A 26,945-nucleotide genomic window follows, 5' to 3' on the forward strand; every position below is an offset into this window, starting at 1 on the left:
TGTAATTGCCAAAAAGGATGCATGCAGCTATAGCAAGGAACAAAAGAATCTACATGGATTATAAAACAATTAGGAGACACTGAAAATCCCCTCTTGAATGCTGTACATGATTTAAGACTGAGGGGAGTGATTTTGACATTAGAAGTCACACACAGTTTAATTCACATGGAACATTAATACTGATATCTCATCAATCCTGATTGGATATAAGAGGTCCAGTTTTTAAACCGCTGGTTTATTTTTCAAGGTGAGATTTAATTTTAAGCTCCACAGGTTCCACTGCAAGGTATTACCACCTCTGAATGGAATAACCACCTCTATTAAAAAGGTCTGAGTACCTTCAGAACTTTGAATATTCACTATGTTATATGCATCCTATTTGCATAAGCCTCCAACTGCAAGTTAAATATGTGTAGAGAATAAGGAAAACGGAATTTGGACTAATTTCATGTAAAAGCATCTTCTGCACAATATGCATATAACATGGCTTTAGAAGTGTGAAACTCTTGCGGAGGGTTGAAAAAAGGACATGGTCTGCATGTACATGACACATCACTCTTGTACTGAAGTAGGTTTTTAAGTTGTGAGTTGCTTTAACAGAAGATTGCCTGGAAATCCTGTGTAATGTTGCCCTGAATCCACCAAAAGAAAGACAAGAGAGATATGAAAAAATGCGTAAGCATTTGAAAAAGTTTCATAACATTATCTGCATCTACCAGCCTGACCTGCCAATCACAATTCAAAACTCTCCTGGCCTTCCAGGCATCTGAAGCAAGTTCTCTTCTATATATTCCTTTCACAAAAGGCATTGGTTTATTCCTCTGTATACTCTTATTCTCAGTCACAAACTACTATTTGCGCAAGACCACAATTATTCAAGTTGAACATATGAAAAAATGAGGTTGCGCTTTTGTAATTTCACAGAGGTATCCCCCTGCCCACCACCTACTAAGAGACTGTGCTTGTAAAGCATTCTGAGGATTCAAAACATTTCAGTATCATTTTAAAAGAGGGAGGGGAATAAAGAGGACAACTGAACAAGAGGAAATCAGAGAGTTCAAAATTGCAGTGAAGAGACTAAAAATAAAGAAGGCCCTTTCCAAACAGCATGGAAGACTTTGTCATTGTGCTGTGTAAATGTCTGAATGATTGCTTTACATATCATGTTGCTAATGGTAGCAATTTGAACTACTATGAAAAGAACACATTTTTACTAAACCAGTAATTACTTAAGAACACATACTCTAAGCTGCATGATTTTAGGCAGGCAAAAAGCAGACAAGATATTTAAAAAATCCTGCTTCATAGAGAAGCAATTTAAGTGTGTTTCAATTTCTTATGCTCTGATTAATGAAGTCACCATGGATGAGGCAGAAGTGATGCCTGCACGGAATTGTTATCACCCCACCTTGTTGCATGCATCTCAGTCAAAATATATCTGTAGGCATTAGTATATTTCCTTCTGCTCAGAGGGTCAACACCACACTTCTTTTTGTTCCCACAACTAAACACGGATCCACAACAATGATTCCACCATTCTTAGAGATGTCATCTTAAGAACTTCCTCATGTCCTGCCTAGTTCTCCCCCTTTTTGCCGCTGAGAAAACTAGACATCAATTTTAAAACATTATTATAAGATTGCATGCTCTCTTTCTCTTTTCCCTCATAACCATCCTTTAATTTCACTGAGCAATGCTGAACTTGGCTTTGAACTTGTCAAAGCACTATCTGCTAAACCTTTGTTCATAGTGTTTGAGTATTATTAACATATTGTATGTTCACAGAAGTCAATTCTTTAGACAAAGTTAATGACAAACGACAAGTTAAAGCCTACAGGCACAAAGAGAAAAAGAAAAATAATTGTCTAAATAAAGTTGTGGTGTTGAGATTTGTGTGAGGTTTGCAAGGTAAGCCCCTGAACCTTTCACTGTAAAAGTTACCTCTTAGAACTCTAAAGGGATATGCAGTACAACACTGATTATCCAACAGCTTTCTGTCATTAGATCTGGCACATTGGCCCACATAATAATTCCACTGGGATGCACAGCTCTTGTGTAATAAAATCTCTGAGCTGGATATAGCCGTAAGGTTGGTCCAAGTATTCCAAAATTTTGAACAAAGGACAATTAAAAGTAGTATAAAATATATGTTCTACAGTAGTACTATATGTTCTACAGTACATAAAAGTACAAAGAACCTTAATGCATTGCTCACCTCTGTGACTGCTCACCACATATTAAAATTTGTAACACTGCAATGAGCTAAGTTCCTATATGAAACAAACACCCCTAGGGCATAACCAGATTAACAATATAGAGCGGCTAGCCCCAAGGAATCCTAAGAAATTTAAATAACTGGGAAATTTCTGTCCTCTGAAAACCTCCAGTATCTTAATAGATTGTATTCTGAGGTTTCTTGGGAGAAATTGGTTACCCAATGCTTGGCTTCAGTTACAGGACTGAAATTCTGTACCAAGTGAATCCAGGTACATTTGTCAGGTACGCTATGACAGCATGCATGAACGTGAAGATTTGTGCATATATCATATGTCATGTGGCCATATGGCACTCATAGACACCCCAAACATTTTTGAAATGTTCCTTGTTCAATTTTTAAAATATACGTACATGGATTTGTATGAAATGCAGAACATTTTCTAGCAACATAGGTTTCAACAAAAGGAGGTCACATATTCAAATTAAGTATGTGCCTGAAGTTGGCATCTATATTCCATCTGTTCATACACAGAAAGCACTCTAGGTGTGTGTTTATCCTTCCAGTTTCGTAATGTTGTCTTTTAGCAGCCTAAAGGGCACAGTTGATCCATATACCCTTCTGTTTGTTAATTTTCATGAAGTACAGTGTTATTTATATATATATATGAATATGAATATGAATATGAATATTAAAGACGTTTTCAGTACAAAATTTATTTCTACTGGGCATTGCCAAAACATACATCTCAAGGAAGCATTCGCTTCGGTAATTAGCTGAATAAGTCAATCCTTTGTTAAGAAGACAGTGCGGTATCCAATAGACATCGAAAAAAAGATTTCATTAAATAAGATGCAACAGGTAGATGCCAAAGTAGTAATCCACTAATCCAGCATTTTGTGGTGGTGCCCAGAACCACCTCCCTAATTCTTGGCGCCCACAGGTCCTGTTCTAACTAATGGCTAGAGAACATTGTCCCAACAATACCAAGGATTGTCCCATCTCTCAACATGTAACAATATTCTACTACTAATATTTTATTTATTTATTTATTTAAAACATTTTATGCCACCCCCATCGCAACAAAGCCTCGGGGCGGCTTACAACAAAAACAAAAATATACAAAATTATATTAAAACAAAGTTATACACTAAAAATATTAAAACCCGGTGCATCTCGGCTTAAATTTTTTTAAAATCCTACATAATAAATTAACGCTTAAAATAAGTTTTAAATTAAAAGGTCTTAGCCTGGCGCCGAAAAACAAATAACGATAAACAATATCACCCTATTGGCTAAAACTGGCATATCCTGGAATACAACTGGAAAAGTGTGGCATACACACAAACTTTCTGCATGGAGTCATAATTAGGAGAGAATACTTGTATTAAGTCTAAATATCAACTTTTCTCTGAGCTTGTTCTGGAGCCTTAGCACATAACTGTGTGAGGAAAAGTGCTAGAAACACTTGCTTTTCAACATGGTTCTACTGAGTTTTCTGCCATGTTCCACTTGCAAGGTAACTCTCCAAGTATGCCATATTGGCTGTTGAGGGATCAACATGGTCATCATGCTGACACTGAGAGTCAGATGTGTTGGATCAGAATGGTTGAAATTGGAGAGGTGAGGAGAGCTCTAGGAGATGGCCATAATTAACACCATCTCTCTCTGGCCCGACTTTTTGTTAAAATATTTGAACAGTGCCTAATTCTTAAAGGCAGGCATACTTGTCATATTTTAATCCACCACTGATTAAGTCAGTGTACTGAGAAAATGGGGCAGGTCCAAAGTGTTTTAAATGGGGTTTTAGTGACCCTACTGAAAACCTTAATAACAACTGCTTAAATATTTCATAAGTTGCTTCCTTAAATAGCCATCTTTCCTGCTGACTTAGCTCCACATTACACAACAATGAGCAATAAATCAGAATATAACATGTTTTTCCACAATGATGTGCACCTTGCTGGCTGATGCCTATTTTTTGGAAAATTGTTCCTGACCCCATTAAATTAGAAGCTTCAAGATTTGGGTATAGACATATTTTTCTCTTCCTGTAAAGCAAATGTGCTTTAAAATAAAAAAATAATGCACCCTTTATGCATCAGTCATGTTGCTGCACCAAACATAAGACTTACTTTGTATGCAGAAAGCATGCGCCATGACACAAGTCCTGATAGAAGTTAAAAGAATAATTACCATTATTTGTCTAGTGGGCTGACAAATTGGAACATTTTCCCTTCTTTGAATACTTGAAAGAACACTGTGTCATTGCACAAAGCCCCTGTTTGATCTAACTTTAAGCTATTATCAATAATAATTTGTCTATTCACTTCTAAAGGAGTTACATAATGCTTTTTTCTTGCAAGGTAAGAGTGAGGGGGGAAGCTGTAATTGCATATTCACTCTCTTTCCCCCCACTAGCAAGTCACACTACAGTCTAAACAAGTACAGGGTGAGATGAGGAAAACCACATTAGATTTTGCATATAAACCAAATAGAGAAAAAAAAACCCCTAAGTCACCAGGGATGCTTGAAACATAACATTTAAAAAGATACAAAGCATGATAAAGCTGGAGCCCTTACTTTAGTCACTGTGGTCAGACAGTCATATCTCAATATAAAAAACCAAGATATGGACAATATTTGGGTCCTTGTGCGCACCCATGTTAACCCTCTGTTTGGGCAAGCTGGCAAACTCAGGATCTCTTCAGTTAAATGCAATCCAAATGGAAAAATTATGGTTAATTTTGGAACAGGCCAGGATGTGAACCAACTTGAAGCCACAGCTACATATCAGTGTGGTATAGTGGTTAAGACAGCAGGAAGGATTGAGACTGAGGAGACCTGGGTTCAAGTCCCTGCTCAGCCATAAAGTTACCTGGGTGACTTTGGGCCAGTCACAGACTCTCAGGCCAGCCTACTTCACAGGGTTGTTGTGGTGAGAATAAGACTGAGAAAAGCAGGAGGAGAATGGTGTAACCCACCTTGAGTTCCTTGAAAAGTATACAACTGTAATAAAGAAATGTCCTGTCTTGTTTTGAAGCCACTACTCATAGTCTTCTGGTTTCACAAAATGTGAAACAAATTTGTTGTACATTGCTCAGAGAGCTATAACTATTGACTGGTTTAGAAATGAAATGAAACAAAATGAATTAATAAAATAAAATAAATAATAGCAAAGTTAAACAAAGGCTTCTCACTTTTTTGATTCACTCATACAGGAAGAGAAACGGCTGCATACAGGGGTACAGAGTTTAAAATGAGATATGATTATCAACTGTGGCCATGATATCCTCATTAAGAACAATACCATTATGTTTTCTGATCTTAGCTATTTTGTTTATATTTGTGATCAAAACCTCTCATTGACCACTGATTTCTACAATGTGACCTTTCACAGTAAGTTTCTCTACTGTTCAACTTCAAAACAGCGAAGGAAGAGTACAATAGTAGAAAGGAGAGGGCTTTTCATAAAATCATGGAATAGTAGAGTTGGAAGGAGCCAGGGAGCCACTGGGTCCAACCCCCTGCTCAGTGCAGGTCTCCAGGTTTAAACCATCCCTTTCAGATGGCCGCTCAGTTGTATCTAGAATGCCTCTAGGGTGAAAGAGCTCACAACCTCACAAGATCATTGGTTCCATTGCTGTACTGCTCTAACAGGACGTTCTTCTTGATGTTCAGCTGGAAATTGGATTCCTGTAACTTGAGCCCATTATTCGGTGTCCTGCACTCTGGGATGCTTGAGAAGATATCCTGGTCCTCCTCTTTGAGACAACCTTTCAAGTACAGTGGTACCTTGGCTCACGAACTCAATCCATTCCACGACTCTGGTCACGACCCAAATTGGTTGTGAACCAAGTCAAATTTCCCCATTAGGTTCAATGTAAATAAGGTTAATCCGTTCTGTAAATATTTTTTTTAATCACAGGAAAGACGGGCATGTTTGGTGCCCGGTCACGCTCATGTAGGGAAGATGGGCACAATTATGGGCGTGCTCGGGGTTGAGACAGGCGTGATCGCAGTCGCACTCAGGCAGGGAGGATGGGCGCAATCGCAGCCATTTCTCCCCGCCCCCCTGAGCACGACTGTGATTGTACCCATGCAGGGAAGATGGGCACAATCATGATTGTCACCCAATGCAGAGTTTGTGACCTGAGGAATTTTTTTCCTGAAATTTCTGTTCGCGACCCGATTTGATCATGAACTGAGGCATTCGTGAGCCGAGGTACCACTGTACTTGAAGAGTGCTATCTTATCTCCCTTCAGTCTTCTCTTCTCAATACTAAACATGCCCATTTATTTCAAACTCTCCTCATACACCTTTGCTGCCAGTCCCTGGATCATCCCTATTGCCATCCTCTGAACCCTTTCCAGTTTGTCTACATCGTACATTGTTGTGCCCAGAACTGGACACAGTATTCCAGATGAGGCCTAACCAGCGCTGAGTAAAGGGGAATTGCCAGTATTTAAATTGTTTCCCAGACCCATATTTCCATAAGGCTGGCCCATGTTAAAGGCTTAAGCCTGCTGCCATTATGTATGATTTGTTCCTGATTAACAATCAGTTCTGTTGAAATACCAAGACTAACATGCACTTAAGGAAATGGTCACACAGACTTCTGGTATGAGAACTACTGTATAGATATCAGGAAATTAAAGAAAAAAAAGTTGATCTTGCATGTGTTCATGGCTTCCTCCTAAAATGTTCATACAAATTGCTTGCATGAGTAGGTAACTTCAGTAAAGCTAACTGGAGCATATTACCAGCAATAATTCTCTGAGGACAATTCCTCAGCTCTGGTAAAAGTTAGGCAGATGCACTAAAATATATTTTTTCCAGATAATTATACTTTCAAAAGATCCTTTCCTCTAAAAGTGGCTAATTCCAATTATTATAGCTGGAAGTTTTCATAATCCAGTGTTTAACACTGTCTAATATTGTAACTTCTCAGATTTTCCCTTCTTAGTTAATAATTAAATGTAAAATGCCAAAATGAATTCTGATATTCCAGTAAAATATAAATGTTGCAACCAAGAACTATAGCCTTCAATGACTGAAAGAACAATAATATGCATATTTATTTGAAATTAAGGAAGCAAACAACAGCTCTATGCAGGTGTTTGCCTGCAACTCAGGTACAGCTAAAGTGGAGGTAGGATGTGAATAAGCACGAATGCTCCAATCCAATAGGCACATTACAGCTCTTCATTCACTGAGCTCAAAGAACCAAACAGGGGCTGGCAAATGCACTCAACTGAACACATTTGCAGTGTTCCCATGACCAGGGACTCTGAAAGTGCAGGATTCCAAATTGGTGGAATTCTCTGTTCTCTTTATACTTAATGCACAAGGATCTGTAACAGAGCTGAGGCTCTGAAGAGGTTAGGGCAGGGTATGCAAATGCTTATACACCCCATCCCCACTTTAGCTTTCATTACATGCAAATGCATGTGAAGCCCTGATCAGGCTTAATGGAAAATAGCTTGGGAGGTTGCAGTTCTGAGTGGAGTAACAGCATGGGGTAAAAGGGGCCTGTAATCCTGCCCTTTTGCTCAGAAACTCACCACCACCACATGCCATGCACACAGGGCTGCTTCCCCTTCCCTCTCATGTAGCAGATACATAATTGCCCTTGAAAGCATATCCCTGAAATCTACAGAGGGAAAAGCATCTTCAGAGGGTGAGACTGAGAAAATAGCAGAGAAGGGTTTGAGTACCCTTACCTACCCCTCTACTTATAATCACAGGCTCCAGAGAGGCTTTGTGTATAAAGTCAGTGTCAGTGAGAGCAAAGGGAGTTATTCCCAAGAGCACGTTTGTTGGACTACAGTCTAAAGGTTTTTGAAATGTTTGCATATCAGAATTCATAATCACAAAATACTGTGATGGAGGACAGGTTGCTTACCTGTATCTATAGTTCTTCAAGTGGAAATCTGTGCAGTCACACACATAGGTTCCATGACTATGCAAGGCCTATTTGGGATGCTTATCTAGCTAGACTAGAGTTTTGGTGGGCACTCTGCTCCTACCATCCAACTTATGCTCAAGGAGATGTGGCTCCTGCCTTCCCACTTAGTTCAAATGCTCGACCACCTCAGCCATAAAAAAAATGGAAAGCAGAAGCAAAAATCAGGCATAACAGCACCTGTAGCAAAGCAGGAGGATGGCTTGTGTGACTGCACAGGTAACCATGCAAAGAACTACAGTTACAAGTAAGCAACCTGTCCTCCTCCTCCTCGGTCTCTGTGCAGTCCCACATATGGGTAGAGGAGCAAACTTAACAGAGTCAGGGCAGGTGTTAATAAACCAGAACACTGAGCTCTGAGCCTAGCAAAGTTTCCAGGCTCCCTCTGTCAAAGCTGCTGCGAACCTAAATAAGGAACTTCCATAACTGGAAGATATGGTTTCAAAAGAGACCTTTGATTTGGCTCAAATATCAAGTTAATACTTGTAGACAAAGGAAGTGCTTTGTTACCATGCAGCAGCATAGCACATGTCTCCCACCACTCCTTCTGAAGGAAGGCTGTAGATTATTATTATTATTAATACATCACATTTATACCCTGCAATGAGGATCCCCCTCTTGTGAGGAACCCAGTGTTGCTGACATAGTTCTTCACTCCTTTCTATTGCCACAACAACTCTGTAAGGCAGTGCTGAAAGTGAGTGACTAGCCCAAAGTCACCCAGTGAGTGAAGCCTAGAAAGTGGATCTCCCAAGATCCTAGTGCAACATTCTTACCACCAAGCCAAACTGTTTCTCACCACACTAGATGCTGCAACAGCACTGACAGAATGAGCCTGGACCATGTCTGGGGCTGGAAGCTTCACCATCTTATAATGGACAAACCCATCAAGAAAAGGAATGCATAGATGTTGGCTTCATTAACTGTGATAAAATCAGGGAGACTTCAGGAAGTTGTAGGTGGAAGATGGGGCAGATGACAATTTTTTCATAAAACAGTGAATCACAGAATAACAGAAAACAATCTTCAACTAGGAATGATTGGCAGAAACCAACATTAAGTAGACTTTAACTGAAGAGATAAACAAAACGTGTTCATAGGGATAACATGAAATCCAACACTGCATCTACAGGACACGTGTGTGCAACAGTCTTCCACCCTGCAAGATTTATCAAAGTCTTCAATTTGGCTACATAGGATGCCTTGATGCAGTGGATGTTTTCAGGCCACTAGAACTTTCTCCGAGGAAGCTTATGATGCTGAATGAGCCATGTCATAAAGTCAATGTTGTGAAGGGTGCAGGATCGTGTCCCAGTCCTGAGACTACTGGCTCATTTTTGGTGATACAGCTGCTAGAAAGTTTGTTCTGACAGGTTCATCAGCACTGCAAACTAAAGCTGCTGGGGCAACCAAGGCATGAATATTATTATCCTCTGATTATTCACATAGTATATATTCACTGCCCATGTTGTCCATCTCAACTTCTGATTATTCTGTCAAGTACAGAAAGCATAAAAATCTTGGCCAGGATTAACATTTCTAGTTCACTTTCATCAATTACCACAGGAGACTGGGGGCATTTTGAAAGCCCTCACAACTTGCTTCCCAACTGTGATGCTTTCATCACAAATGGAACAGATCAAAAGAAATGGATCCTTCAGCATGAGTTCTGAGAATCAGCATGAAGAAATTGTGGATAAATGGGTCTTCCAGCACTCTCCTGTAGAGTTGTATAAGTGAGATAACTGCTGTGGTGGCTCCCATAAGACCCACGGATCACTGAATGGTGTTCACCATAATTATTTGTTCAAAAGAGACCTATGTAGCCTAGCGACAGGTACTGGAGCTCTTGCCATTGGTAAAAAAGCCCAGCCAGTAATGGAGTCCAGAAACACTCCAATAAACGCTTAGGAATCAGGCATGATTTTCCTGTATGTATATGGAGAAAGAATTCTCGCAGGGAAATGCAGGGCTGTGTTGAACTGATCAGGAAGAACTGGTGAAAGGATGTCATCATTAAACAAGTACCAACGGATGGGAAAAATTTTGCCCCAAAAATAAGTTTTGACAGCCGTACACTTTGTGAAGATGCTTGGTGCCATGGCAAGGATAAATGGCAGAACCCTGAAGTAGAAACCACAATTTACAAGAGTAAAATGAAGAAAATGGAAGTTTTCTTGGCCAGATAATGTGAAAACTGGCATCCTTTAGTTCTATGAATGGTCTCCTCAGTGGCACTAGGGGAGCATATTCATGGAAGTGACAATTGCAGACTCTTGAGCCCAGTAAAGTTGCTTAGGTCCTGAAGGTCCAGAATAGACCACAGACTCCCATTTTTCCTGGGTATTGTGAAAAATCTTAAGCAGAATCCTCTCAGTTCATATCTGATGGGCACTACCTGCATTACCTTCTTTTGTGGAAATCTGGATGTCCTCTCCTCCTAACCAGCCAACCATTGGGTATTGTCCATCTGGAAGAAAATAGGCAAAAGCTAGCATGTACCTAACCTGGAGGATGATAACCATCCAACAGTCCATTATGACCTTTTGTCACATGACTGTGAAGGTCCTCTGGTGAACCCTGAACACAGTTGAAAGTAGGTCAAAACAATATCTAAACACTAAGGTTGGTTAAAGGACCTTGAATCTATCATTACAATGGTTGCCCTCTAGGCCTGCAAGTTGTCTGATGAGATCCCTGAAATAAAGCAAACCAGGTGGGATCAACCAGAAGTTATTTAATGGCTGTTGATGCCTCCATGCAAAGCAGTTGATTTGGTTGATGATTGATTTGGTTAATGAACAATAATCTCCTTATCAGTGCACTTACTGAAAAGACCCTTTGCACCAAATGGAAAAATTTGAATGGGATTCTGAATCTGATTGGCAAGTGAGGTAAACCTCAGCAAAGAAGACTTCCTTAAACTTACAGCAGCTGTCATAGAGTGAGAACTGCAATGGTCCACATGGCAGAAGATGTTAATCTGCTGTTGACCAAACAGGAGGCCTTGTGTTGAAATACTTGAGTGAGTTCCCATTTGTCATCTACGAAGTGGTCAAAGAATGAAGCAGCCTTTTATTCACAAAAAATGCTGATAACCTATACATGCAGACCTAGAGATAAAATGGCTGCCAAGTAAATCTTTTGACACAGGACACTGAGAATACATTCCTCCTTGCCCATGGGTGCAAGCTGCCTGGACTATGATCACATCAATTCTCCTATGACAGAGTTTGGCATAGCATAATTATTTTTAATTGTATTAAAGAATGGATGACAGTCTTCTTAGGTGGAGAGAAAGATTTTGCCCAAGGTTGGGCAAAATTTTTAACAGCCTATAAAAAATGTTGAGTGCTGGTAGGAACAATCTGAAACGCCAAATCTTGAACAAAGAGTGCAGCAGACTACAAGCCTATCCTATATGACCTAACCACTTCCTTCAGTAACATGAGAGTTTGGTCTCTACATTCATATCAAGTGACAAATTATAAGAAGCCACAGAGGAGGAAGTCAGACAAATCTTTTCCTCATGAAGGTGGTGCTAAGACTCTGGAAGTAAGAACAGTCATTGAGTCAGGTGACTGAATCAGCTGTTGGGTCAGTGAGGAATGTAAAGACATGGGTAGTGCAGAGGATCTAATAAAAATGGCATAGCCTTCAATACTTCCAGAGCAGAACCTGTAACACTTGCTACCAAAGTATTCACCAACAAAGAAAGGAATGAGCCAAGTGCTACAGCAATGCTACTGTAAGTACCGCTGGCACTGACATAGGATCTCTTCTCTCTGCAGTTTGCAGGCAGTATCTAGTGAAACCACAGTGTGCTAACTGAGTATGCTATGCCAGTGGAGAGGACAGCTTCAGCAACAGTAAGCCAGTAGTTCCAAAAGTGGTTCCCCAGAGAGGTTTGGTGTCAGGCAAAACTCTTTTTATTTTCCTGTCATTATGTTTAATTGATTTTAACTGGGGTTTAATATTTCAGTTGTCAGATGCTGTGATGTTTTGTTTTATTCTATTTGTTTTTAATAAGCCATCCTGAGACGCTAGTGGTGGATGGGTTAGAAAAGATTTTAATAAACAAAACAAAACATAACGTAACACAGGAACCAAATGGGAACACTTGTTTCCAGATGAGAATCAGCCAGAGGAGCCCTGTAAGTCTGCATCATTCCAGAATCAAGTGTTTTTGCTCATTCCAGGTTGCTCTTAGAACCTCTCACTCCCTGTGATGCTAGCACTCCATCCTGCTGGGGCACAACAGGACACTGAGGACAGAGAGAATAACTACACACACCAAGAAAGTTGTTTTAATTCTGTGCAAGTCTAAGCAACTGGAATGGAACCAAGTGGGAAGGTGGGAACCGCACCACTTTCAGCTCAAGAGTAAAGGATAAGGAGAGATTGCCCTGCAAAATTTTAATCTGACTATAGTAGTTTCCAAAATAGGTGCTACACAGACACAGAATTCACATGTAGGATTGCACAGAGACCATGAAGAAGCTTTGCTGTGCACTGGAATGTAACATAAAGGATGTGCAAGAAAATTATATTGCTTGCAAAACTATCCATTATTACATTCAACATATATTGAATATAACACAAGCAGAGGTAGTACTCTCTTCACCTTTGGGGAAAGCATCCGCAGAAGACAAGAAGTGACTACTGCCTCTGACAAAGAATATGTTATACTCAAACAATTGGCCATAATTCAATTATCAAGCAACTTTTGAGGCTTGTCTCCTGTAAGATTCAAGCTGTCCTTTTTTTGCTGCCTTTTTTCTACCGTTCTTCACATATTTACTAAGCACTAAGTTCCACTGTGTTCTATGAAGGTTAATCCCAGGTAAAGGTACCTGGTATTGCAGTTATGTATAAGTTCTTGTTAGCAAAGGAAGACTTGCACCTATTTTAGAAACAAACATTGGAAATAAGTGCATAGGAACATCGAATTATGTCCTTTTCCAGACTGCTTAAATATGAAATCCACAAATATGAAATATCACAAATCCACAAATATGAAATCCACAAATATGAAATATCACAAACAGTATGACATGGGTAGATCTTGTAACTAAAAAAAAATCAGGAGGAATAAAATGAAATAAGGAACCACGTTTTTCCTTTATACGTATTTGAGTTTGCCAATCTAATTTTAGGTTTACAAGACACTAGTAAACTCTGTTTATTGCAAATATTCCTTTTACAACTATGTTCTGTTACACTGAACTGTTGCAACCTGTTCTCTCAGTCATCCGATTCAGACATCTTAATCAAGCATGTTTTATTTTGACTACGTTTAGCCACACTGAACACTGGACTCATGTGCTTCCTCCCCACCCCTCCTCTGGTGCAGCACTGGGAAGCAGCTTGGAAGCCCTAACTTCCAACATTGATTATCTGCAGCTTCCTGTTTCTTCTGAACTTGATATATCGTATGATTGACAGAATCTTAACACTGACTTGGATCAAACAAAGGAACAAACCTGGTAAATGTGCATTTTTGAATTGAGAAAAATATGTATTTTTTGAAATACATATTTTACCTATTCAAAAAGAGAAAAGAAAAAAATACACTCATATTTGGGAATGCAAACGAGGTGAAATAAACTTTTGAGGAAGAATTTAAAAAATCTCAGTGAACACAAACACTGCTTGTTTACCCATCCCTAACCAGAAACCGTTTTAGCTTTCTGGCCCAGAGTTAATGCTTTTTTAAATTAAAGATTAAAATGGATTTTTGCTTCTGAGTTTGCCTCTGAGAGCACATCCTCATCCACCCTAGTCCCATAAGAAAAAAGTTAGGCCTATTATAAGACAAAGGAGGCAGGTACTGCAAATAAATAAAGAGCAAGAAAAACAACAAACTCACACATTGGTAGTGAAAACTCCATAGATCAAATCTTGTTCGGGAAGATAAAAAGTGCTTTGTAGTTCATTGTAGTAAAATGGGATTTCTCCAGAGCGGGAGCAGTTCAGCCGAGCCTTCATGAATGTTGTCCATGTGTCCTCCAACAAAAATCTCCCCCCAATGTCATTTTTGCAAACTCTTGCCACACGAGAATAGACTGTTTTTCCACAGTCATGTTCTACAGCATTCTCACGGAAAAAGAAGTAAGTAAACAAACCGATGTCATACGCAGCGATGAAGTTTGGCTCTGGAGAAAAATTAAGCAATAAAACACAGTGAGATTTACATAGAGAGACTTGGATTTATGCAAGATGTGGGAATAGAGGTTCATAAGGGAAATAAGGAAAACACATCTCCTTCGCATCATCCAAGCAGCAAGAACACACCACCAGCTAGTTCTTACAAGCTCATTCATCATCAGTGGGCTACATCATCAAGGGATGGCTCCTTTATTTGAAGCCAACACAGATGAAAGTAACACAGGCGAAACTTCCCCTTCTCTCTTCACCAGCCTTTTAAACATAGTGCTGACTCTCAATGGAGTCAGTTTTAAATCACCATGTTGAGTCATCCGGTTATGTGCATGCATGTGTGAAATGGTGCATGTTTGAAACACCTCTAAGATGATGCCTGCTATGATGCAATACATGCATAACCTAAAAATGAAACAAGGATGGTTCTTACTTTACAAATGTTGTTTTATTCATGCACTAATATAATCAATAGATGAAATAATTTTAAAAACTTGATCATATTTGTTCATTACTTGCTTAATTGTGTTATAATTCTAGTTAAAACAGTTCCTCCCCAGGTCTAATCTTTCACAGGTAGGGCATTTGTTCGTTTAATGGGGGTTGCGGGGAGTATTCAATTATGTGATTCTTTTCTCATGTTCTGAAATTATGTATAACGCGGGAACAGTTTTACCACCTCACCTCCTGTCTGCATAGATCAAATCTGACAGTGATGAGCTGTGATGATTGTCAATAATATACTTAGCAAAACAAAGCTGGGAGACAGAGGCATTGCAATTTCAACTGTTACTGAATAAAACAGCTAGACTGTTCATTCTCATATACGTCAAGTTTTTCAAAGGACAGGGGCTAATTGATACCGATTGAAAACCATTTCAGATAAAGATGGGGTAAAAATGTTTTAAGTATAACCAACCAACCAAACTTTAAATTACAGGAAACAGTATATGCTGTCCTTTTCCCGAGGTTCTGCCAATTTCTTCCACTGTACCTAATACAAGGCACTGTCAGACATAGGGTCCATGTGTCATTGATTCAGCAGAATACATTTGCTTTTATATTCTTATAGTTCATAGAAATTGTGTATGCTTCCCACGTTATCCATACTTAGTCAAAGCACTGGCTTCTGGCAAAATAAATGATGGACTCAATTTCAGCAGAAGGTGGCACTGGAAGAGTGAACTGTGGGTCCAACACTTTCCTCATACTGGAGGAGTGGGACTTGAGGCATAATATTTAAATCGGCACACAGCAGGGATTATTTACAATCTGAGGAAGCTTTCTGAAAGTAATTCATTCTGCAACTTCAGGGTTTGGACCAGCTTCTTCCTGCCTGTTTCCCCCTCTTCCTTTGTTCTCTGCTGCTTGGGTGCGTGCTGTGCATGTGCAGCATGAGCCCAGAAAAGTCAGTGGGAGTTTCAGTTTATGAGCCACACAGGCAGTTGCTTTAGGATAGGGATATAGGCAGATGGGTACAGAGGAAGGAAATGCAAGTAGAGTTAGTTGTTAGTCTGTTGTGGTTGTAGTGACTGAAGACATATAAAACCCCAGGGTGGTGTGAAAAGAGATGTTACTATGTAGCTGGCTGTACCTGCCAGGGTTTAAGGAGAATTTCTAGCACAGAAAGTACCAAGCAAGGTAAGCCTCAGAGAAAGGGACATCATACCATGTCTCAGTATTGCTTTTCCACCAACTAATTGATTAATTGGCCAGCCATTGAGCTAAAACAACTCAGTTAATCAAAACAAGAACAAAAGGATCCCTTTAAGTCATTTTGTAAGATTACTCCACCTAATGCAGGCATGAAGTATACCCCTCCCACTCCTCACTGTGAAGTATATTGATGACATTGCAGCAAAGTGCACCTTCGGGCATCTCTGCACCAGTGCTAGTTTACCATCTTGCTCTATTCAGCTGTCTACAGTAAACCATTGACATCTGGCTTTCACCATTAAGCCTATTATTTTTATTTGTGAATGAACCACTCGCCCATTTATTTAGCATCTATATTTTGGGCATGTGGGGATTCTGTTGGCTGGGGGAGGGGGAGGAAACCAAAGAGTATACTTTATCTGAACGCAGTTCCCTTCTCCCATGGAAATTGTCAAATTGTTTCTAAGCAATCTAAAAATATTTTAATCAACAAACTGCATGCATTGGGGATTCAATTCTCTAGTCACAAATTCCAGATAAAGCTTGCTGAATAAAAAATGGGGCTACCCAGGAACAAGCACTCCAAGAACTGCAGCCTAAGTGGAGCTATCAGGCGTTCAAGTCTGACATTCTGAATGATTCTATAGCAAACTGAAACGGTTTGCCTATGAATAATGTTTTGACAGAAGGGAAAAAAACAACAACAAGCCTGTTGACTGTGTATGGAACTTTTATGAAGTCAAAATGACTACTCAAAACTGGGCATTGTTGTTTTTAGCCTAAAGGAGAGGAATGTCAGATAAAAGCAGGTTGCTTACCTGTAACTGATGTTCTTCGAGTGGCCATCTGTGCATTCACACATATGGGTTGCTGCGCCTGCGCAGTGCCTAGGCCGGAAGATTAGAAAGCTAAGGGTTTTTGGCGGGAAAACGCTCCGTTCCCCTCCCCCTTCGTGGTATAAATAGAGCAGAGTGTCCACCATTTTACTCAGTCTTGAAGCCCGCACGTTCGCCCTCTAGAGGTTAAGAATAAAAGTAATGAGAAAACACAATTATATCCGAACGGTACCGATGTGAATTATAGTACGGTACCGAGAACTATATCTAGTCAGCGATATAACCCAACGGTACCGATGCAAATTATATTTCGGTACTGGAAACAATAACCACCCAGCGACATAACCCAAACGGTACCGATGCAATTTATAGTACAGTACCGAGAAAAACGAGATCCACTCACCGACACCGAGTGGGGCCAGCAGGTGGGTTGTGTGAATGCACAGATGGCCACTCGAAGAACATCAGTTACAGGTAAGCAACCTGCTTTTCTTCGTCGTGGCCTCTGTGCATCACACATATGGGTGATTCGCAAGCTTACCACAGTTGGAGGAGGGAGGTGTCGTCAGCGAAGAACGGATGAGAGAACAGCTCTACCAAAAGAGCAGTCTTGTCTGGCACGTACATCAAGCCGATAGTGCTTGGCGAAAGTACATGGACCAGCCCAGATCGCAGCTCTGCAGATGTCTTGCACCGAAACCCCTGCGGCAAAAGCGGACAAGGTCGCTACTGCTCGTGTAGAGTGGCCACTTGGAAAGACAGGTAAGTCTATTTTCGATAGCTGATAAGCCAGGACAATAGTCTGGAGGATCCAATTAGAGAGTCTCTGAGATGATATCGGTGATCCCTTTTCACGCTCGAAGTATTTAACAAAAAGTCTATTAGTAGTACGAAAAGATTCAGTGCGGGATCTGTAAAAGGCCAAGCAATGGCGAACATCTAGCGTGTGCAGAGCATGTTCTATCGGGGTCGACGGCGATGGAAAGAATGCCGGCAGAATGATGTCCTGATTCAGGTGGAACGGTGTGGCCACCTTGGGTAAAAAGGAGAAATCCATCCGAAGGACGACTTTTTCCTTATGGAAGTTCAGAAATGGTGGGTCTATGCGGAGAGCACAAATTTCGCTAGCTCTCCGTGCTGATGTAACTGCTACAAGAAAAGCAGTTTTCCATGACACCAGGTGTAAGTCCACAGTTGCTAAAGGCTCGAACGGTGGTTTGGTAAGCGCTTGGAGCACTGCGGAGAGACTCCACTTTGGCATGGCAGGGCGAATAGACGGATGTAAATTTTGTAGTCCCTTAATGAAACGCCGAACCAGCGGTTGAGAGAACACTGATAATCCGTGGATAGTGCCATGATAATGGGATATAGCGGCTGCATAAACTTTGATGGATGATGGTTTAACTCCCTCATGATGCAAATGCAAGAGAAATTGTAAAATATTGGTGACTGAAGCCGTTCCAGGGGAAAAGGAATGGCACTCTGCAAAAGAGGAGAATCTTCTCCATTTAGCCGTATAGGACGGTCTCAATGCAGATTTGAGAATCGCCTGAATTTCTCTGTCTGTAGGCATCGGTACCGTGGCAGTTGCTGTCGAATCCGAAGTCGGGGCCGCATATACCGTCTGTTGAGTAAGGTCACCCGTAGGGTGAGGTGTCCCCGGTACCGACTCAGTGGCGTGAATCAGGTGATCTGCCATGCCGTCAGCTTCAGAGAGAGTATATCCGGATGATGGATTGCTCCTCCTTGTTGTGTTAACACATGCGGAAGAGTTGGTAGATGAAGAAACGTTCTTCTGGACAGCAGCAAAAGAGTGGCAAATCATGGTTGTCTCAGCCACCACGGAGTCACTAGTATCCCCGTGGCATTGTCCTGGGCTATTTTTGCAACCACTCTTGTCAGGAGTGGGATCGGGGGAAACGCATAAAAAGTCATGTTGCTCCAAGGGAACATAAGAGCATCCCCCATCGATCCCGGCCCGACGCCTGCTCTGGAACAGTATAGGGTACACAAGCTGTTCTCTCGAGTGGTGAACAGGTCCACGTCCAGATAACCCCACAAGTGGAAGAGTTTCTCGCAAATTTCATTGTGGATTGTTGACATCTGTCTGCTTAATGTATCTGCTTCGATGTTGTCGGTTCCAGCCAGATGAACTGCCATAAGCACGATGTTCCTTGGTATGCAGCAGTCCCAAATGTCCATCGATAGGCGTGCTAAGGCTGGGGATTTTGTGCCCCCTGCTTGTTGATGTAGAAAACTGCCACTATGTTGTCTGATGCAATTTGGACAACTTGACAGCATAACACAGTCTCGAAAGCCTTGAGGGTGTTGAAAATCGCCAGAAGTTCCAGAAAGTTGATGTTTCCTCACCTCTCGTCAGTTCCAAGTACCTTGGACCCGAAGTCCCGAACATGCCGCACCTCATCCAAGGAGGGATGCGTCGGTGTACAGAGTTGTCATTGGCCAAGGTGGTTGAAACGGGGCGCCGATTGACAGGTTGTCTGTGATGGTCCACCACGTTAAAGTGTGCAGGATTGCAGATGGAATCCGAATCGGCTTGGTGGCAGGATCTTGTTGCGGTTGAAAAGCAGCATTGAAAAACAGTTGTATGGGTTGCATACGTAGTCTGGCATACGGGACAACGGCAACTGCAGCAGCCATATGCCCCAGTAGTCTCTGAACGGATAAGCCTGGGACCGTTCCGTGTAGCTGAATCCGATGAATATGGCTGCATAAGGCATTCTGACGTTCCGGTGGGAGGAAGGCTTTTTCCTGCGTCGAATCGAGTCGTGCCCCGATGAAATCAATGACCTGAGTGGGAATAAGGGACGATTTGTCACGGTTAATGCAGAGACCGAGAGCATCGAGTAGAGCACAGGTCATTTGTATATCAGACAGGAGAGCTTGCTCGGATTGCGAGACGATTAGCCAGTCGTCTAAGTATGGGTATATCTGTATTCTCCATGTCCTCAAGTGTGCGCATACTGGCGCCATACACTTCGTAAAGACTCGAGGGGCTGTGGCCAAGCCAAAAGGTAGGACGTTAAACTCGAACAGGTCGGATCCAACAGTAAAATGTAGAAAGCGTCTGTGTGAAGGATGGATGGAAATATGAAAATAAGCATCCTTTAAATCCAGTGAGGCGAACCAATCCTCTCTTTTCAATAACGGAAGGATATTTTGCAAAGTGGTCATCCGGAACTTCCTTGGTTTAATGTACTTATTAAGAGTTCGTAACTCCAGGATTGGAAAAAGACCACTGTCCCTTTTCGGGACCGTAAAATATCTGGAATAGAATCCATGCAATCCTTCCGAGCAGGACAATTGTCGAATCGCTCCCTTGAGAAGTAGCTGGGAGACCTCATCGCGTAGCACCAATGAAGAAGGTGTGAAGCGGATCAGGCTCGAAGGAGGGATAACATCGAATTCTATCCTATATCCGAACTGGATGATAGATAACACCCACCTATCAGATGTAATGGACTCCCAAATGGGCAGTCGGCCCTGGAGCCGGTTCCCAAAAGGGAGAAGGGAAAGTTGTGTTGGGAAAGAGAGGATGGTTCACCCAAGCCATCAACGTGGGCATTTATCGGTATCGAATTGCCGACGGCCTTAGGAAAAACGCTTTTGTGTTTGCTGTCTCCGATGCTGCCGTTGTTGATATTGCTGGCGAGGGTAGTTTTGCTGGCGCGGATAGTATGGTTGGTTCCGGTAGGAAGACCGAGACCACTGCCACTTACTTTTTTGCGGGAGCTCCATGCAGCGTGCAGTTAGGCATGATTCGTGAATCGCCTTTAATTTGCGGTCGGTCTTCTGGTGGAACAGACCAGTACCATCAAATGGCATTTCCTCGATTCTGCACTTCAATTGTGCTGCCACGCGTGTTGGCGTAACGAGATGGCATTGACGAGGGCCCTTGAATCGGTGTCTACATGATGACGAGCGGTAGACAACTGTTGCACCACCACCTGCATCGCCTCCTTAATGAAAACCCTGGTAAGGTCCGCTTGGTGGTCTGGAAGGCAGGAAGCAACGTTATCCAGCTTCTGCATGATCAAGTACTGGTAATGTGCCAGTGTCACTTCGTAGTTCGATATGAGCACGCCGAGTCCAGAGGCCGCATAGACTCGGCACACAAGCATATCGATTTTCCTCCCTTCCTTGTCCCAAGGAGTGGTATTTCCCCTGGACTCCCTGCCCTGGGAGGATTCAACCACAAGAGAGTTCGGTTTCGGGTGACGGAGCAGGAAGAGAATGTCATCGTCACGAACTTTATACATGGCCTCATATCTGCAGGAGATAGCTTGTGGTTGGGCCGGTTGGTCCCAGGGCTGGACCATAGCCTGGCGGAGTGTAGTTATAAGCGGCAAAGCTATGGATGCGGACTGCTCTCCCCGAACGACATCATAAAACCAATCTGTGGAGGAGTCTGGCTGTTGATGAGCTTCGATTTCAAGCGAACGAACTAAGCAGGACATGAGCTCTGTGAAAGAGACATGCGGTTCGTCGGGTGAAGCAGCCCCTTGGTATGCGACAGCCACATCAGGGGATGTGGAGTTGACCTCTGAATCCTCGGAGTCTTCCACGTAACGCGGCCGGTTTTCACTTGAGGAGGAGGTGGTTTCAGGGGAGGTTGGGCGCCTCGTCTCCGTACACCTGGAGGTGGATGGTATGTCCCTTGGGACCGATGGTGATCTATGATCCCGAGGAAAATAGGGATATGGTTGGTAACCACCCCAGCCGGGGGGAGCACCATATCCCGGAATCAACCAACTCTCATCTCGATGTTCGGATGAAAGGCTGCAGCATCTGGGAGGTAATGGTGAGGCCACATGAGGTTCAGTTGGTGGCACAGGTGTTTGCAAGCAGTCCCTTGGCAGGGAGACTCTGATCTCACCATCAGAGATGGACTCCTGAAGCGGCTCCTCCTGTTGCTGGGGCGGCACGCTCTCAGGCCGAGTGGTTGGCCTGGGGGATCCCGGTGGAATCACCTGCATAACGAGTTGCAGGGCTGGTCCCAAGGGGGTCGGTACCATGGCGGCCATCGGTACCGAAAAGCCCGATGAACCTGAGCCCCGGTGTTTTGGGCGATCAGGTTACTTGCTCTTGCGAGCGGGCTTATCCACCTTCTCTTTCCTCAACTTCTTATGGGTGGAAGGTTTATCCAGACTGGTATGCTTGTGCTTCTCCCGTTTCTTAGACGGGGAAGAAGGCAGTGACTGAGCCTCCATAGAAGTGGCGCCTTTGTCCGAAGGACGCTGCGGAGGATCGGCAGAGGTCGAGGAAGGACGCTTCGCTGGAGCACTCATGGTGGAGGAAGAGCGCTGAGGAGGCGCGGACAAAGAGGAACCAGGCCGTAGGAGCAGTTGGTCAGACTGCATTAATGCCTGATCCCATAGGAGCTTCCTGAGACGATTCTCCCTGTTTTTCCGCGCCTGCATGGTAAACGCCAAGCAATGACCACATTTGTCGGTCCTATGCCCCTCGCCGAGGCAGAGGAGGCATAGATCATGTGGATCAACTGGCGACATTTTAGATCCACATTCAATACATTTGCGGAATGCCGCCCGCTGCGCCATCGCGGAAAAATGAAGAAAAGAGGACAGTATAGAGGGTAAGATAATTTTTTTTTTGCTTTTTTATATATAGAGAGAAGAGAATTTAAGAAGAAAACGGACAGAATCGGGAAGAAGAACAAACTTGGAGCAAGGGGAGTTTAAGGTTTTTGAGAAAAAAACAACGAAGAGGCAAAGATCTATAGCGAGAGACGAACAGGCACGAGGCACAGCAAACGGCGGTCGCAAAGACTGAGTAAAATGGCGGATACTCTGCTCTATTTATACCACGAAGGGGGAGGGGAGCGGAGTTTTCCCGCCAAAAACCGTTAGCTTTCTAATCTTCCGGCCTAGGCACTGCGCTGGCGCAGCAACCCATACGTGTGATGCACAGAGGTCACGACGAAGAACAGGACAAACATCTTTAGAATGATTGCAATATAAAGGAAGAACAGGAGTTTGGAACTAATCTCTAGAGAACAAGAGACAAACATAGTGTGTATAACTATATAACATTGGAGCAGAATATTCACAGTAAACTTTGAATTTTATGAGATTTGTGGTTAGAACAAAACTCGGAAATAACCGCGGGACATGGCAGGCACTGTGGGACTACTTTCAAGTAGCTTCCATTTGTCTGATTTATGTTTACAAAGTCTTCCCAAACTCTCCTCTTCCTCAGTACAGGTTTCTTTGTTTCACTGCATAAATAATTAATGTCCCCTGCTAAGAGACTAGATTTGGGCAAACCTATTGAGGCAAATCTGGACATGATCAAGGTATTACAACTTCTCAGAGATGGAGATACCCTAAGAAATTGTTCAAGGATCTGGATCTGGGGTGGCACCTAGTGGGATGGTTTTGGCAGTGAGCAGTGCTGCCTTTCACTAACTCTTATTTGGTGAGCAGCCTGCAATCTTATGTATTTGGCCATGCAATAATCATGTATTCCTTAACTTGAGGTTGAACTACTGAAGCATGTTGTGCATGAGGTTCGCCCTCCATGACTGATTTGCTATACTCTCCTGCAGTGAAGGTATCCATCTCCTGATAAAATGGATCAGTGAAAACACACTGCACCAGCGAACGAGCATCTGCACCGCTCCCATAAATTCAGGAGTGGGCAACTTATGGCATTACAGATGTTTTGGCTTACCACTCCCTTCAGCTCCCTAGTCAGTGAGGGATGATGAGAGTTGTAGGGCTGAACATCTAGAGGGCTGAAACTTGCCCAATCCTGTTATAATTATATGGGCTGAATTCAATGCACTCATTCCAAACTACAAAGTCCTAAATTGCTCTGAACCTACTGCATAGCTTAATATCAGTTCACAAATGTATTAATTACTCAATTATTGCAATAGCTTCTGATGTTTTGCATTTGCAAAATAATCATTGCAGGTCAAAGATAACAGATAAAGCTATTTCAAGCAAAATTCTGTTTCTTGGAGGCAATTCACACATTAAGCTGCCTTTCATTGGATAATGGGATATCAAGAGGTATGCATCCATTCTTCAAACAGGATCATTACAAGCTGTTCCCTCTCTTATGATCCATCATGATCATAATGCTCTTTCCTCAGAGATTCAGACCAAATGAGAGTACCCAGGTTTAAGAGCACATTAATAGCATTCGCAGGGATGCCCATCACCTATTCAACTAGAGATCTGTTCAAAAAAGCAGTAAGAGTTGTTTGAGCTAATTTTAACAACATGCTTTCAGCAGGAATGGGATGGAAACTCATATGCACTCCATGACTGAGAGGCATATGTATTCAGCAAGTATCAAACTTGTGCATCCATTTCCAATTCTAATCAAAGTTGCTGAAGTTAGTTTTTATCAAAGTTGTCAGAATCCAAACAAAATCCAGTATTAGCTAAAGTAGCACACTATAACCTCATTAATCAAAAGAGTCTGTGGAAGAACTAGAAAAAAGGCTGTCTGATTATACATTAAAATCAGCACTGTTTACAAAGGGTCATGGTGGCATTTATTTGTACTTTTAGTCTGTATTATCTGCGAAAGAATCAGCAAGTAGGAATTTTGTGGCCATTTAGTGAATGCAAATAAAATAATTTTAGGTAAATGACAGCTATTCAGTGGATATTCTGCTGTGCTTGGATGTGATTTATGAATTTCATAAGTACTCCTCATTCATGCTCTAGTTTACAGATCTCAAATTGTGAGGAAAACTACAAAATAGGCATAGCAACTCATCTTAGGAAGGAGCCTATCATTCCTTCACAACAAGGTGATTCTTTGCAGGCTTGGATTTCTGCATGACAATGTTATGGTGACTCAAATTGTCAAAAATGCCAAAATGCCGGTGGCCAAAATACATTCTTGTGCCCCTTCCCTTTTGAAGCTCATAATAAGCTGGCTATGAATTACATAACACTAGGGAAAGGAGGAAAGAACTGTTGGAACACTGTGGTGCTTTGATGGAAGGGCTGCGGACTGAATGTGCCATCAAGCTTTCAAAAGCATAGGATTTATTGCAACAGTGAGTGGAATAAGGGAATGTAAGCTTTAAGAGCAAAGGATTCTATCCAGTTCCAGGAAAGACTGGCATAAATGTGATTTGTGGCTCAGTCTGTCCTGTCTGTTAGTTTTCCAAGGAAAAAAGATAGAGACCTGTTCTGTATCAATCCCTTTTCAGGTATTTTATCAATCCTAATTCTGTTCCATTTTATCTGCACTAACATCTCCAGGTTCTCCCTGGGAGTGAGCTCTTTTCCCTATTTCCTTCTATGAGATAAGAGAAAACGATGTAGTTTCCCACGACTGTCTTGTTGATCTTAATGCTCTTTCATTCATAGAGTGCTCTTACCATTAAGCCACTTGGAGTTGTATTGTGCTGTTCTAAGAGGTGGAACATTTCCAAGACTGCGGTAAATAGCTGGATCCCGTCCAGAGAAATCAATGACAGTTGCAGCGTATAGCTCTCCCTGTGATGTGATCACGGCTGTTGAGTTGTGCCGAGGGTCATAGGGGCAGCGAGCTACTCCATTTATTTTCTCAATTATTTTGCTTAAATTTCCTACCTGTATTGAAGAAATGATGGTGGAAGAGAACACATCTGGTCAAGCAATATATTTGTGTTTTTGTCATGCCCTGCATATTTGTAATTCAAATTAATAACCCTAGATAATGCTAGCTGCACAGAAGGACTATAGTAAAAAAAAGGGTTGATACAAAGAAGCCATAGAAGAAACAGTTGCTCCTTATTGTGGTTTCTAAAGACCAATTTACCATGGTAAAATATCATGATTGTGCTTGGACAGCATGACAACCTAACAATGTTTTAAAAAACCCATCATGGCTTGTCTTGTTGTTTGACTGGAAGATCATGAGGACCAATGATGAAAAGGCAGATGATGTCAGCTGGAAGCAATGCACATTGGGATTGAATTTACGATGCAGTGGCTGAAGGGGTATATGCTGACAGTGGGAGGACTGAGAAGGGAAAATGGAAACCATGATAATACAGAAATCATTTGATCATCTGACTGATAGATCATGGGTAAAAATGCAGAAACAGAGGTAATCATACAGGGTTGTTTGTCATGTGTGAATACAGCCAATGTTACTAGAGTCATATATCACCATAGCTGGATTTGTAGGTATAGCAATGTTAAAGTTCAACATTCTCAGAAGATTAGCTCAATGCTAATCTTTCCTCAATATGCACTCATGTTTGTAATCACTATTCCTTTTACTCAGATGCTAAAATCGTGTGAAACAAACCATCATGTGAAGGATGCACAAAGAATTTGAGATATTTTCCAAAAGTGTGCATTTTCACTATAAAATAAAACATGAAACTATGCCTTTTTGAATTCACACAATAGTGAACTTTTTCTCATAAAAATCTATATATTTTACAAAATGAGTACCAACTCAAGAATCTGCTAACAATTTTGGAGAATACATTCTCCTGCTTGCATATTTGGGATTCCAGATATAGTATGTTCACTTTATATAATCAGAAACAAAATTCTTCTACAACCTTAAACACAAGTGGTTGCCGATGACTCATACTTGGGCATCCAAACTACAAAGCTATATTCTTAATTATTTCATTCACCACTTCATTTGACCTGCCATGTAATATATCATATTCTCTCTTGTTAGTTCTCCTACTCTTCTCTCATACAGTCACATATATGTTAGAATACTAATTCTGCCTTTGCTTGGTCATTTCTAGTCTTGTGAGGATGAAAGTGGGTCCTTTATAATCCCCATCTCATTTTCCTACAATCTTTTCTTTATCCCACTTTAATTCATTCTGAAAGAAGAACTGCATAATTTACCTGTCTGCTGGAACACACTGGTGAAAAAGCATTGGTGCCACAAGTGAAAACCTTCTTGCCATAAACAATCAGAACACGAACATAGTTCTGACATTCCTCCTGAATAAAAGAGGATAGAAAAAGGTGGTTTAATGAAAGAAAAAAGATCAGTCTTGGCTTAAGGTAAGTTGACACTCCTTAGCGCTTAGTTCCAGAATTTGTTGATGATATCATGCTGTAGACTTGGAAACTGAAAATTATTAAT

The 26,945-nt window shown here is 41.7% G+C and overlaps 1 protein-coding gene across 1 annotated transcript in view; it reads right to left on the reverse strand.

The window, feature by feature from the left end:
* SEMA5B (semaphorin 5B) overlaps nucleotides 1–26,945 on the reverse strand; it is a 303,228-nt gene that overhangs the window by 83,991 nt on the left and 192,292 nt on the right. The window contains exons 7-9 of the mRNA XM_044438272.1: nucleotides 26,702–26,800; nucleotides 25,219–25,432; nucleotides 14,051–14,336 (exon numbers count right to left, since the gene is read on the reverse strand). Of these exons, the coding sequence (XP_044294207.1) occupies nucleotides 14,051–14,336; nucleotides 25,219–25,432; nucleotides 26,702–26,800 (599 nt within the window). The remainder of the gene's footprint in view (nucleotides 1–14,050; nucleotides 14,337–25,218; nucleotides 25,433–26,701; nucleotides 26,801–26,945) is intronic.

This window comes from Varanus komodoensis, unplaced genomic scaffold (assembly GCF_004798865.1).
Source record: "Varanus komodoensis strain SLA01 unplaced genomic scaffold, ASM479886v1 scaffold32, whole genome shotgun sequence".
In the NCBI taxonomy this organism is placed as follows: Eukaryota; Metazoa; Chordata; class Lepidosauria; order Squamata; family Varanidae; genus Varanus; species Varanus komodoensis.